Raw genomic sequence first — 12,388 nt, forward strand, 5'->3', positions numbered from 1 at the left:
CTTCCTTGCCTTTTGTTCACTCCCCCTTCCCTGCCCTGGGAAGAAAGTCTCATTTCAGTCTGAAAGCCAGTGCTGGAGGGGGAGAGTCATTTGATGCTTAATGCCAGAGCGGCAGGAAACCTCACCTTCCTGGGGTGGAATTAAAAGCCCTTGAATTGTCTGGGGATCTTAAACAAGAGATGCAGGGAACATTCAGGGCTTTCCACACAAACATGTGCACACACACACACATGCAGAAGCCCACACAGCATCAAGGGTGTAATAGCTCAGCTAGGGAAATGCACTTGAACTCTCTCTGCAGCAGACAGACCAGTTCTTTCAGTTCTTTTGAATATTTTTTTTATTTTATTTTGAGGCTTGAGATTGCTCCTGGTCTCTGGGGAGAGAGATGTTCATCTTGCAGAGAGAGCAGTGCCATTTGTTCTTTGTAATCATGCTTCTTTCAGAGTACCCTGAGACTAGGAGGGGGCTGAGGGCATGGGCTGGAGTTCTGTGGCTGCTGGAACTTGGGAACAGAATGAGGAGCTGCAGCCAGCAGTTTGCAGCCCCCTGATGTTGTAGCAAGGAAGGAAGGGTGTGCTGGGGGGGATATCTGGTGTGAGGGATGCTCTTTGTGTGCAAATGTGATCATCAGTGGAGGTGTAACTTGTGGATCAAGATACCCCAGGTACATGGTGTGTGGGACCTTCTAGAAGCAGGTCTGGCCCTATTATTTTACATATAAACCATGGTGTGGTGTGAAGTTTGCCTGCATTGCCAGTCCTGTGTTCCCTGCCAAATATTTCCATTTTTCTGTATGTGTTTGGTGGCCTTTGCATATGGGCTGGGCTATAGGTGAAATCATATGTACTGAGGAGTGTGTTTACCTGTGTGCTTAGGGATGCATGTGAGCATGCAGATGCTACTGCCCCTGTGCACCATGTGTTAGAGGTTGCAGCAGGCATGGTGTTAGCTCTGGCCAGTGTTGCTCAGTGTTTGATATGCCCTGGTCTGTGTGGAGCCCCTGTGGTGCTGCCTGCTCTCCTGCCCACTGCAGAGCTGCCCCAAGCTGTTGTCCTTCTCTGGACAGTTCTTGTGAGACACTGAAATCCAGAGGAGGACAACAGGGGGATGTCTTAAGTCCTGAGAAAATTCTTCAATATGTTGGAAAGAAAAAGGATTGAGAAGGTAAAGGCAGGGGACAGGACCTGCCCTCCCTCCTGAGAAAATTCTTCAAGATGTTGGAAAGTAAAAGGATTGAGAAGATAAAGGCAGGGGACAGGACCTGCCCTCCTCTGTCCCCTCACTGCCTCTGCACAGTGCCTGTTTTTTATTCCCTGAAGGGACACACACAGAAGCTGAGCCAGTTTTGGAGTTAGGTGGTGTTGGGACCATCCTCCCTGAATGGCAGCAGCTCCCAGCCAGGGCATGCAGGGCTGAGAAATTGGTCAGGGCAGGTTTGTTCACATCCATCCATGCCTCTCCTCCTGCAAAGAAGCTTTCTCTCCTCCCTGATTTTTCACCAATTCCCTGCCCGTGCTTTGTCTGACGATGACCATGCATGTCCCCAGCAATTGCCTTGGCAAACCCTTGTTCTTTGCCATCCCCATGGTTCCCCAGGCCACTGTGCATCTTGCTGTGCCTCATACCTGCTCTGACTACTCCCCTCTGCCCTTCCCCAGGGAGTTTGCCAAAGAGCGTGAGCGAGTGGAGAACCGCCGAGCCTTCATGAAGCTGCGGCGCCAGCAGCAGATCGAGCGGGAGCTCAATGGCTACAGGGCATGGATAGACAAAGCGGGTAAAGGCTGATGGGCCAGAGGTGTCTGGGGGTATGATGGGCACCCCAGGCTGCTGCAGGGCGGTGGTGATGGAGTGGGATCCCTGAGCATCATCCAGTGCAACCCCAAAGTGGCTCAAGTGCTCACACGGTGATGTTGGGTGTACGGGTGAGCTTGGTGTGATGGTCCAGCCAGGCTACGAGCAAGGACATCACCAACCACTGATAAAGCCTCACATTCTGTGGCATGAAACTGTCATATTCTGAGCACAAGGCATGTTACATCTCCAGGGGAGGCTGTAAAAACAACATAGCTGTCAGCTTTGCTCTGCAATGGTTTCCTTTCTCTTGACGTTTGCAGTGGTGGGTAGTGGGAAAGTAGAGCAGTGAATGGTGACAGTGGTTTTCCAGCTAAATCTCTTCATGGAGCAGTCTGGAGGGAATGTACTTACCTGTTTCTACCTTAGGGCTCCTGGACCTGGGCAAGGGCTGGGGAGGGGGGGTGGAGGTTCCAGGTTTTCTGCTGACACTTAGCCAGGTGTGACAGCCTGTGGGTGCTGGTTTCCAAACTGCCACAGCATGTGTCCTTGCTTGCCCCTTGTGAGATCATGTCAGTGTGTTCAGCTCTGGGAAGGGAAGATTTACACTTTCATTTAGCAATCATACTTGAAAAAAGATGGGTGTCTTGAAATGAGTCCTGAGCCTCAGATCTCAGCTTTGGACCTGGGTTGGGTTGTTCAGCCCCAGACTTGTCTACAATGTTCAGCTTCTTTAGTGGGGTTAATAACAGTGGAAGAAGAAGGGTTGGTTACAATTAATTTTTCTTTCTCACACAATCTGTGGTAGCTGCCACTTGTCACTCTCTAGAATTTGCGTTTGGTCACTTAACCAATACTTGATAACAGTTTGCAACCTAGAGCCAGCGTCCAGGCTGGGCAAAGTGCTCGGGTGCAAACCAGTGATGTCTCATGTGTTTGGCCACTGGTGTCTCGTCTCCTGATGCTGAACTGTGTGTTTTGCATAGAGGAAGTCATGCTGGCTGAAGAGAACAAAAATTCTGGGACCTCAGCCTTAGACGGTAAGACAAGCAATGCTCTGCCTCAAAATCTGCCTGCCCTTCCTTCTGCCTGCCTATAGCTGGAGGCTGAGACCCTTCAGCTATGATGGGAGGTCTGGGGATGCCCCAGTGAGGTTTGCAGCCCAAGAGAGGAGTGTGGGGAGGTGGATTGACAGCGTAACTCCTGAGAGAACATGCAGGTGGGAGGTGTCTGATCCCACACAAAGGATAGCTCTGGACTAGGTTTGCCTTGTGTGTGTCCATCCTGTTGCCAGACCTGAGTACAGATCACCAGGTCCTGGTCCAATGAGCTGGCTAGTGGCAGAGCTGGCTAGTGGCAGAGCTAGGCCCCTGAGATTCCAACACCCATTCCTCTTCCCCACCCAGTGCTCAGGCGAGCCACCATCAAAAGGAACCGGACGGATGCCATGAACCGTGACTCGAGTGATGAGCACTGTGTCGATATCTCCTCTGTAGGCGAGCGGAGGCTGGCGCAGAGAAGACCTCTTCATCCAACCTTGGGTCAGTTCAATTTGCAGCTTGCTTCCCCAAAACCTCTGTCAGCTTACTGAGTTGCCAGAATCACACCTATCACACGAAGACAGCCATAGATCAGCCATCTCTGCTAGTTTGGCAGCAAAGGAGACAAACCTCCTGCTGCTCCCTGTGCCACATAAAAACTGTCTGGATAAGTTGTGTCCCATAAAAGCAGTGTCTGTGAGCCACCTGTCCTGTCTCATGTTGCAGTGAAGGCTGAAGCCTTGACCAGAGCACCCAACTCCTTGTCCCTTCTCTTTTCCTTTAGGTAACCCCTTGAGTCAATCTGGCCTCAAAGGCGCCAGAGTGGACGGTGCCTCCTACTTACGGCATAAGGAGCGACTCCTGCGCATCTCTGTCCGCCACATGGTGAAATCCCAGGTCTTCTACTGGATCGTCTTGAGCCTGGTGGCCCTCAACACTGCCTGCGTGGCCATTGTCCATCACAACCAGCCAGCCTGGCTCACTCACTTCCTCTGTAAGTTCCTGGGCACTGTGCAGGTGTGAAAGAACTGCTTGGGCAGGCAAAACCTTCTTATCTCCAGTGGCAGGAGGTTGCAGCACAGCCTCACTCCCTACCTCAGGGCACATGGGAATGAATCCCAGCAGAGTGATTCATTCGTGCTGGTATGGAGCTGGATGGGGAATAACCTGAACTACATTCACTGTTGATAACAAAGGGCTGTGTACACCCCTTGAATTCAGCTTTGCCCTGAGCCCAATGGCCCCCAAGGGCTTTCTCAGCCCTGTGAGCAAATGTGGAGGACTTGTACTGGCCTCATGTCCTTCTAGAGAGAAATAGACTGCGGGTCTCAGTGGGGTTTATCCTAAAATTATGAACAGTGATGTTGGAAAGCTTGATGGAGATCCATCTTTGTATGCCCATAAGCAATTGCTGGAAAGACATGAGTTTGCAGGGATGGGACTGGTCATGGGAGAACACCCTGGTTAAAATTTTGGTGCAGAGCATCCCTCAGCCCACTGTGGGCCATGGTATAAGGTCAGATCTCAGAGGCACTACACCCATGTCTATTCTAGCATGGTGCTAACTGCAGAGCAGCATGGTCAACCCCATGACAGTTGTGTGTCACCCCAGAGCTGCTGCAGTCAGGACAGTGCTGCTTTCAGCAGCAGCAGTTATTCTTACTCACCTTGAAAACGTCCCCATCAAACACTGTGTCTACTCAAATCTGCAGTAGTATGCTCAGGCCTGCTGGGATCCCAGCATGCCATGGTGTGGTACAGCAGCTGGTCATGGTGAGAAGCATCTTCTGGACAAGGTGAAGAGCCAGGCTCTTGCCTGCTAAATGTTCGTGAAATAGCTGGAGAAGCTTTTCAGTGGTTCTTGGCTGTTCGGCTCAGTTTCCCTGGCAGAGTTCCAGCAGTGCAACGATTTAAATCCAGGTTGCTAATATTTCCCTCCAGTGTTGCGTGGTTGATGCCTTTGCAGACGCTTCAACCACTGTCCTATAATGCTGAAGAGCTGCTCTGCTCCATGCTGGTCCTCTCAAACTCCTGGGATACTGTTGCATCTGCCCCGAATGATTAACTTGTGGGGTTAATGTTCTGTTATATACAATTTAGCTCCTCGCAGGCAAGTTTCCCTCATCCCAAACTCTGAGAGCTTGGGGATCAACGTGGTGTATGACTTGTTCCATCTCTATGGTATGGGCGACTGGTGGGTGCATGCAGGATGCTTCATGCAGCTCAGTGCCCCAAGGGTAGCATATTTGGTTTTCTCTTTCAGACTATGCAGAGTTCCTGTTTCTTGGGCTCTTCCTTCTGGAGATGTCCTTGAAGATGTACGGAATGGGGCCGCGTCTTTACTTCCATTCTTCCTTCAACTGCTTCGACTGTGGGGTAAGCATCTCCAGAGATGCTGTGGGTGCAGGGAGAGATGTTTGGCAGAGATCTTCAGTGCAAGGCACAAAGCAGGAGAATGAGATGGCACTCACAGTTGGGCAGGAGAGCTCTTTCTTCTGGTACAGCCTGTCCATGCCAATATGAGGCACCAGGTCATGGGCAGGGTGGTGGGTACCTCATCTTCAGGCATGTGAAGACTTCCTGCAACAGCCCATTCTGAGCCTGTCATTGATTCATGGCTGTCTGCTTCTCAGGTCACGGTGGGAAGCATCTTCGAAGTGGTTTGGGCTATCTTCAGACCAGGAACCTCTTTTGGGATCAGTGTCCTACGAGCCCTTCGTCTCCTGCGGATATTTAAAATAACCAAGTGCGTACCAACTGTCAATGCCTGTCAGCCTTCATCTCAGACAGTGGCTGCAGCCCAGATCCAGTCCTCCTGCTCTCCTGCTGCTGATGTTAGCATTACTGCCAGTGCTCCAGCAATGTCTCTGTTTTGTAGGTATTGGGCATCCCTGAGGAATTTGGTGGTCTCACTGATGAGCTCCATGAAGTCTATTATCAGTCTGCTCTTCCTTCTCTTCCTCTTCATTGTAGTCTTTGCCCTGTTGGGAATGCAGCTGTTTGGAGGCAGGTAGGTTGTTTCAAGTCTGAGGAATAGGAATATCTGGTGTTAAAGCCATATGATGGCACTCTCTTAGGAACCTAGGGAGACTGTAGCCTTGCCCCTCAGTCTGCTCTTAACAGTGGTACTTCTCTCACACAAAACTCCCTGCTAGAGGGATGCCTTTGGTCTGTGAGGGTCCTAGCCAGAGACCTTTTGGGGTCTGCCACCAAATGCTCAGGAGACCTTTCCTAGAGTGGGGAAAAAGTCCTCCTAAACACAAGAGAGCTTGAGAGTACAGCAGCCATGAGTTTGATGACCTTGGTATTTCATCCCATTTATGTTCACCTGGTTCCCTTTCCAGGTTTAACTTCATGGATGGAACTCCATCAGCCAACTTCGACACCTTCCCCGCTGCCATCATGACAGTCTTTCAGGTAGGAGCTGGGCTGCAAGGGGGCACAATCAAAGGGACCTGGGTCCACTTGCTCATTCCCCTCTAGCTGGAATGGACTCTATAAACCAAGGTTTATATCCTAACAGCTGATGGAGGGGAACCTTGGTTTAAAGAGGTTCACCTCCATCAGTTGTTATAGTATAACTCACTTTCTCCCTCTCCTGTATAACCAAGTTGATAGCAAGAGATGGAAACTCTTTAACCTCTGTTACAGAAGGTGAAGAGTTTTAAAATTCTTCTGAGGAGACTTAAATCCTCATCAGTGTCTAAGATCATTTCCCTCAGATGCTGCAGCTGTACAGCTGGGTTGTCCACTGCACAGGGTCTCTGTACTTGGCTCCTGTGTGTTGGTGGGATAGACTGAGGGGGCTGTGCAGGTGACAGAGCTGTTGTCTTGCTTTCCTGTAGATCCTAACAGGTGAGGACTGGAACGAGGTGATGTACAACGGCATCCGTTCCCAGGGAGGTGTTCGCTCAGGGATGTGGTCCTCCATCTATTTCATCGTCCTCACCTTGTTTGGAAACTGTATCCTCCTGACTGTTGTGCTTTTAGTGGTGACAACCCTATCTCATCACCCTCTCTGGAGGTATCCCCCTCCCTACCCACTCCTCTCCCAGTTGAGGGAGACCCATCACACGTTGCAGCACTGGGTATCCCAAATGCAGAGAAGAAACTGTCTGGAGGTGCACTGAGGGCTGTTTATATGGGATGGGTGAGGAGTTTCTGCCTTTGGCTACTCCTCGCTGAGCTGGCGAGGAGCCTCAGGGCCACCTTCCCTTGGTAGCTGCAGACACACATGTCCTTAACACACAGCTTGTGCATCCTTAGCTGCTCACAGATACTCTGCTGAACGTCTTCTTGGCCATCGCGGTGGACAACTTGGCCAATGCTCAGGAGCTCACCAAGGTAGGTCCTGCTGCTCCTTTTCCTTCTCATGTGAAAAGAGTGGTGGCAAAGCCATTCAGACGTTGATTTAGGAAAGTGCTTAAACTGGTGATCTCTCCAGGAACACCAACACTTCAAGTGTGGCTTTAACTATTTCTCCACTTTAGCTCCCCAGTTCTGTTTGCCTTTGGTCAGACAGAGATAACCCTCATCTGCTGGGTGGGGTCTGGTGTGGGGATGCCTGAGCGCTCTGGAGTGGAAAGCACTTTCTGGTGGTGTCAGTATTTATTCCCCATCTGCCCTCAGGGCAGCAGACGTGATTTAGGATGCAATTTAGGCTGGTGCTTAAGAAGGTTATTTGGCTTAGCTGTTTTTAAGACCATGCTGGGAAATATTTGGGGAATGTTGAATTGTTTGGACAGCATCTGGATAAGGGTGAGTAGGTGAGAACTGCAGGGGTCATTGCTGCTCTTTGGAGCAGACCAGTGATCCCAGTGGTGCTTGGATTTTTGTAGAGCCCATGCCTATTACTCATGTCCCTGGGGCTCACTGAGAGACTTCCAGGCTGTTGTAAATCTGACCTGTAATGGTGCATGGTGTTGGTTTGCCGGAGGGGTACGTGTGGGGGTCCCTGTCCTCCCACAGTGGGTGCAGATGGCACTTCCAGGGGCTGCCGACTGCGCTGGGGTGAGAGGGATAGGAACACCCCGCGGGCATACCAGCAGCATCAATTAAGAGAGCACTGAGTTTTTGAAAAGGCTGAATTCACGCTAATGACTCCTAATGACATTTTTTGCTCCGGAGACACAACCATACTCATTAAAGCAATCCGGTCTCTGCCGGGGTCATTCATGGATGCTTTGCCTCCCACTCTGTTGGGGGGATGCCTGTCTAGCCCCTCTGGCTGTGAAGAAGGGAGGGCTGAGCTGGTCTATGCTGCTTGGGGCTGTTCTAGCATGCCCAGCCCAGCTGCTGCCTGGAGTGGGCTGGGTTCACTTATTTAAGTAGCACTGACGCCTTCGGTAAGATCTGGTGTAGTGGGGAAGTTGTGTGCCCATAGCACAAAAGGAATAAAGGCTGTGTCTGGAAATACAGGTCCTCCTTTATGCCTCACACCTTGGCATCTAGGGTAGCCCTGTGCATCCCTTGCTGCTTCCTTGCACTTTCCCTTGAAATCCTGGCATTGCACTAAGCAACTCCCCTTTTTCCTCTGCAGGATGAGCAAGAGGAAGAGGAGGCCTTTAACCAGAAGCATGCCCTTCAGAAAGCCAAAGAAGTCAGCCCCATGTCTGCCCCAAACATGCCTGCTATCGAGTGAGTGACCACCCCCACCCCCCACTGCTACCCTGGTGACCCCCTGAGCCCAGCCAGGCTTCTCAGAAGGGCACAGAGCTGCAGCAGAGCCTGGCACAGCTGGTTGTGGGGGCTACCACAAGAAAAAAGGGTCCCTGTGTGGGGTGTCCCTCTCTGAGTGTCTTCCAGAGGATGGATGGATGGATGGATGGAGATCTAGGAGTGCGCTGCCCACAAGCAGCAGTGCCTTTGGAGAACTGAGAGTGCGAGGATCAGGTCATCCTGGAGGACCTTGAGTTTGCAACCCCTACCCGAAGCAGCAGCCTCAGAGCTTGGGCATGGCAGAAATATGCTAAAAGAGGCTTTCTGCCCCAAATATAGAGCTCAAACGCTCAGGGCTGCTGCTAGGGGTGGGCAAGGAAGCTGGGGTGGAGGAAGGTATCTCAATTTATTCTTGAGGATGGGTGATATTTGTTCCTGGGGAGCATTTTTTTTGTGGCAGAGCTGTGGGAGAGCAGCCAGGGCTGGGGGAGAAGGGAGCAGTGGTGTCACAAATCTTCCCCTGGCTCCTTCCCTGGGAGCGAATGCAGTTATGAGAGATGGAGCAGGTTTACGAAACCATGTTTGATTGTACAGAAATTTGATTTGGGCAAGGAAAAAAAAAGCCCCAAACTACATAAACCTCCAGCATGGTGTTAAGGAGCCTTGTCTCTGCATTCCAGCAGGAGAAAATTCTGTTTTTTCCCTTCTAGATGCCTTTTTTTCTCTTTATTTTGCAGTGTCATATGGTCTAAATCACATAAAACTTTCAAAGTCAACATTGGAACGAGGCGTTTTGATTTGTTTCCCAAAACAGTACATTTCAGTACAGCTGAAAGGATTATTTTATTTTTTTTTCTCTCTCTTTTTTTTTTATAGAATCCCTTCCCAGGGAATTTTAGGTTTCGCTATGCTTTGAAAGCCAGCCAAGCTCATATACAGTAGAATCTCTTGCAGATTTGCTGAGAGAAACTGCTGTCTTCAGGCGAGCACTGATCTGGGGGGGGTTGGAGGCAGCATTGGGAACGGCCCCCTCCCTGGTTTGGCAGCAGTGGGATGCAGTGGTCTCCCATCCTGTGTGCATCATGCGTGGTTTTAGGGGCAGCAGGACCTGGGGGCACTTGTAGGTCCTGCTTGATCTCTCAGCAGCTGCAGATATCATCTTGGTTTGGGGGTGATGGGATGTTCATAATAAATCTGTGCCTGGGCAAGAACTAGGGGGGTTTGCAGGAGAGATGGTGGAGTCTGTGTGTCGTGACTGTCTCTGGCTACCAGTGGGAATGTGTTGGATAAAGCGAGGGAATAGAGGGATTTAGGCTGCAGAAGAGGCTGGAGAATGGACAGATAGGAGAGAGGAAGAGGGGGAGATGGAATATATTAGGGCAGTAAAGGATTTGCCCACGCTGCACATCCCTGCTAGAGTTTTCTAGGCTTTGTAGATAGAGCTGGTTGGAAAAACAGATGTCTTTAACCTTTTCTTGTTGTTCTAGTGACATTGAAATGGAAGGTATTTATATTCCCAGGTCTTTTTTCCAGCTCCTCCCACTCATCAGGATGGATAGGGTCAGGGACAAGGCAGTGCCATGGGGATGACCATTGCCACCATCAGGTCTGATGTGCTTTTGGTGGTGCTGCACTGATGCCAGCAGCTGGGGAGGGACGGTGGGGACAACACAGCAAGAGACAACCCAGAGCAGAGCCGCTACCAAAGGGCTGTTGTTGGAAGCTCAGAGCGGTGACGCTGAGCCGGTCTCTGCCTTTGGGTGTGTACAGACACAGATGGCATCATTTCTATGTGGGTACCCAGCGCAGGCAGGTTGGTACACGCGTTCCTGCCCGCGGAGAGGTCCGGCGGCGCGCGGGGAGGAGTGCTCCCACGTGGCCAGGTTGGCGTGGGTGGCTGCGGTGCCGATCGGAGTATTGTCTTCGTACACGGGTGCCGGCGGTGCAGATGGCTCGGGGCTGTTTGCTGAGTGGGTGGCCAGATGGATGCATGCGGGTGCTGTCATGTGTTGGTGCCTAACGCAGTGCGTGGATGCGTTCGAAGGCTCGGCCACTTGCTGCGGGGATGGCGGTGGGTGCCTGAAACTTGACCCTGACCTTGAGTGTGGCACTGGGCTCTTCCCATGAACGTGACTGTACAGAGGCTGTGATCACCAGGGTGACTGGAGCACCTCTCCTATGGAGACAGGCTGAGAGAGTTGGGGTTGTTCAGCCTGGAGAAGAGAAGCCTCTGGGGGGACCTTAGAGCACCTTCCAGTCCCTAAAGGGGCTGCAAGAGAGCTGGAGAGGGACTTTGTGCAAGGGTGGGTTTTGATACGTAATAGGACAAGGGAGAATGGCTTCAAACTCTTAGGAAGTGGTTATGACCCCAAGCCTGCCAGAGGTCAAGAAATGTTTGGACAATGCTCTAAGGCACATGGTGCAATTCTTGGGGTGTTCTGTGCAGGGCCAGAAGTTGGACTTGATGATTCTTATGGGTCTCTTCCAACTCAAGATATTCTACTATTGTATGGCTGCATGTTCTCGGGGCAGTTTTCTTGGAGCTGTGTGTATACGAATCTTTTCTGTGCCAATACAGAGGATAAAGCCTGGAATCTACCCAGCTGCTGGTGGGGGTGAAGAACACTGCCAGCCCTGTTAACCTTCTCTATGTGGGGGCGGCTCAGGTGACAGAAGCTCTATGGCATCACTCTGGGCTTGTGCCTTGCATTTGCTGGGGGGCTTCACGTTCCCCTCTGCAGTCCTAGGGCAGCATCAACCCATGGTGACGGCTCTGAGCAGCTCAGGGCTGGCCCGAGGCATCATTTCCTCTTTCCGATTGCCACGTGTTTCTTGGGAAAAGTGAATTTGGAGCAGTTTGAAACAGCTGTTGAATACCCAAGGATGTATTGGGGCTTCTGGAGGACTGCAGCCTGCCCTGCTCTCCCTCTACATGGTGTGGGGAAGGCTCCATGGACCCCACGAAATGGATCACAGCGTGTCAGTGTGAGTGTGGGCAGCCCATTGCCAGCGTGCCAGTGGGAGTTCACTGGGTACCTGCAGGGTTCGCTGCCAGCTGCTGCACTCCGGCATCCCAGCAGCCCATAGGCAAAGAGATGCCGGCTGCCCAGGGTGGGGAACACCTCTCTGTGCTGCCCACACGAGTGGAAGGAGGGGTGAAGGGGGTATTGAACCCGTTTGTTTTTCCTCCCCAGAAGAGACAGGCGGAGGAGACACCACATGTCGATGTGGGAGCCACGCAGCAGCCACCTGTATGTGGGCCGCGGGGGCGCGTGTCCGTCTGTGGCTCCTGTGCTGTCTGTGCGTCCGCAGGGCCAGGGCACACCCCACTCCCCTCCGGCCTCCTTGGCAGGGAGGGGAGTGGGGGCCGTGTGTGTGTGCCCCTATCTGTGTGCTGCTGTGTGCGTGTGGTTTGGTGTGTGCCAAACCCCTCGTGTGTGGTGCCGTGCAGTACACGCCTGTCGGCGCGTGTTGCTACCCGTGGATGTGCAGTGGTGTGTGAGCAGTGTATGTGCTCGTGGGTGTTTCCCTGTGCCTAGGTGTGGCGGGAAGGGCACGTCTGTCTTCTCCAGGGTGTTTGCGCGCGCGCGTTTACGACACTGCGAAGGTTTCATGGCATCATAGCCCAGTGCAGCTCTTTCCCCTGCAGGCAGCCAAAGCCACTGCTCCCCAAGCCTTGGGGTAGGCTTCCTACTGGGTATGTGTTGGGTGAGAGACAAACAGGGGTCCCTGGATCCAGTGAGAGAGCTTAGCCCATATTTAAGGTGTCCCCAGGCAATCAGACAAGAGGCAAGTGGTCCCTGCCTGTCTGGGATAGGGCAAGCTGGGGTGCTGGCTGCTCCCAGAAGCTGGATATGCTTCCTAAAAGCTTCAGGGCAGCAGTGAGGCTGCTGGGG

The 12,388-nt window shown here is 52.1% G+C and overlaps 1 protein-coding gene across 1 annotated transcript in view; it reads left to right on the plus strand.

Annotated features, from left to right (window-relative positions):
• Nucleotides 1-12,388, plus strand: part of LOC103803517 (voltage-dependent R-type calcium channel subunit alpha-1E) — a gene marked incomplete at both ends in the record, with an annotated part of 78,717 nt that overhangs the window by 37,670 nt on the left and 28,659 nt on the right. Inside the window, 12 exons of the mRNA XM_009076078.1 lie at nt 1,662-1,777; nt 2,781-2,834; nt 3,201-3,290; nt 3,619-3,828; nt 5,098-5,210; nt 5,468-5,580; nt 5,713-5,844; nt 6,179-6,251; nt 6,680-6,797; nt 7,111-7,178; nt 8,374-8,471; nt 11,687-11,743. Of these exons, the coding sequence (XP_009074326.1) occupies nt 1,662-1,777; nt 2,781-2,834; nt 3,201-3,290; nt 3,619-3,828; nt 5,098-5,210; nt 5,468-5,580; nt 5,713-5,844; nt 6,179-6,251; nt 6,680-6,797; nt 7,111-7,178; nt 8,374-8,471; nt 11,687-11,743 (1,242 nt within the window). The remainder of the gene's footprint in view (nt 1-1,661; nt 1,778-2,780; nt 2,835-3,200; nt 3,291-3,618; nt 3,829-5,097; nt 5,211-5,467; nt 5,581-5,712; nt 5,845-6,178; nt 6,252-6,679; nt 6,798-7,110; nt 7,179-8,373; nt 8,472-11,686; nt 11,744-12,388) is intronic.

This window comes from Acanthisitta chloris, unplaced genomic scaffold (genome assembly GCF_000695815.1).
Source record: "Acanthisitta chloris isolate BGI_N310 unplaced genomic scaffold, ASM69581v1 scaffold4216, whole genome shotgun sequence".
Taxonomy (NCBI): domain Eukaryota; kingdom Metazoa; phylum Chordata; class Aves; order Passeriformes; family Acanthisittidae; genus Acanthisitta; species Acanthisitta chloris.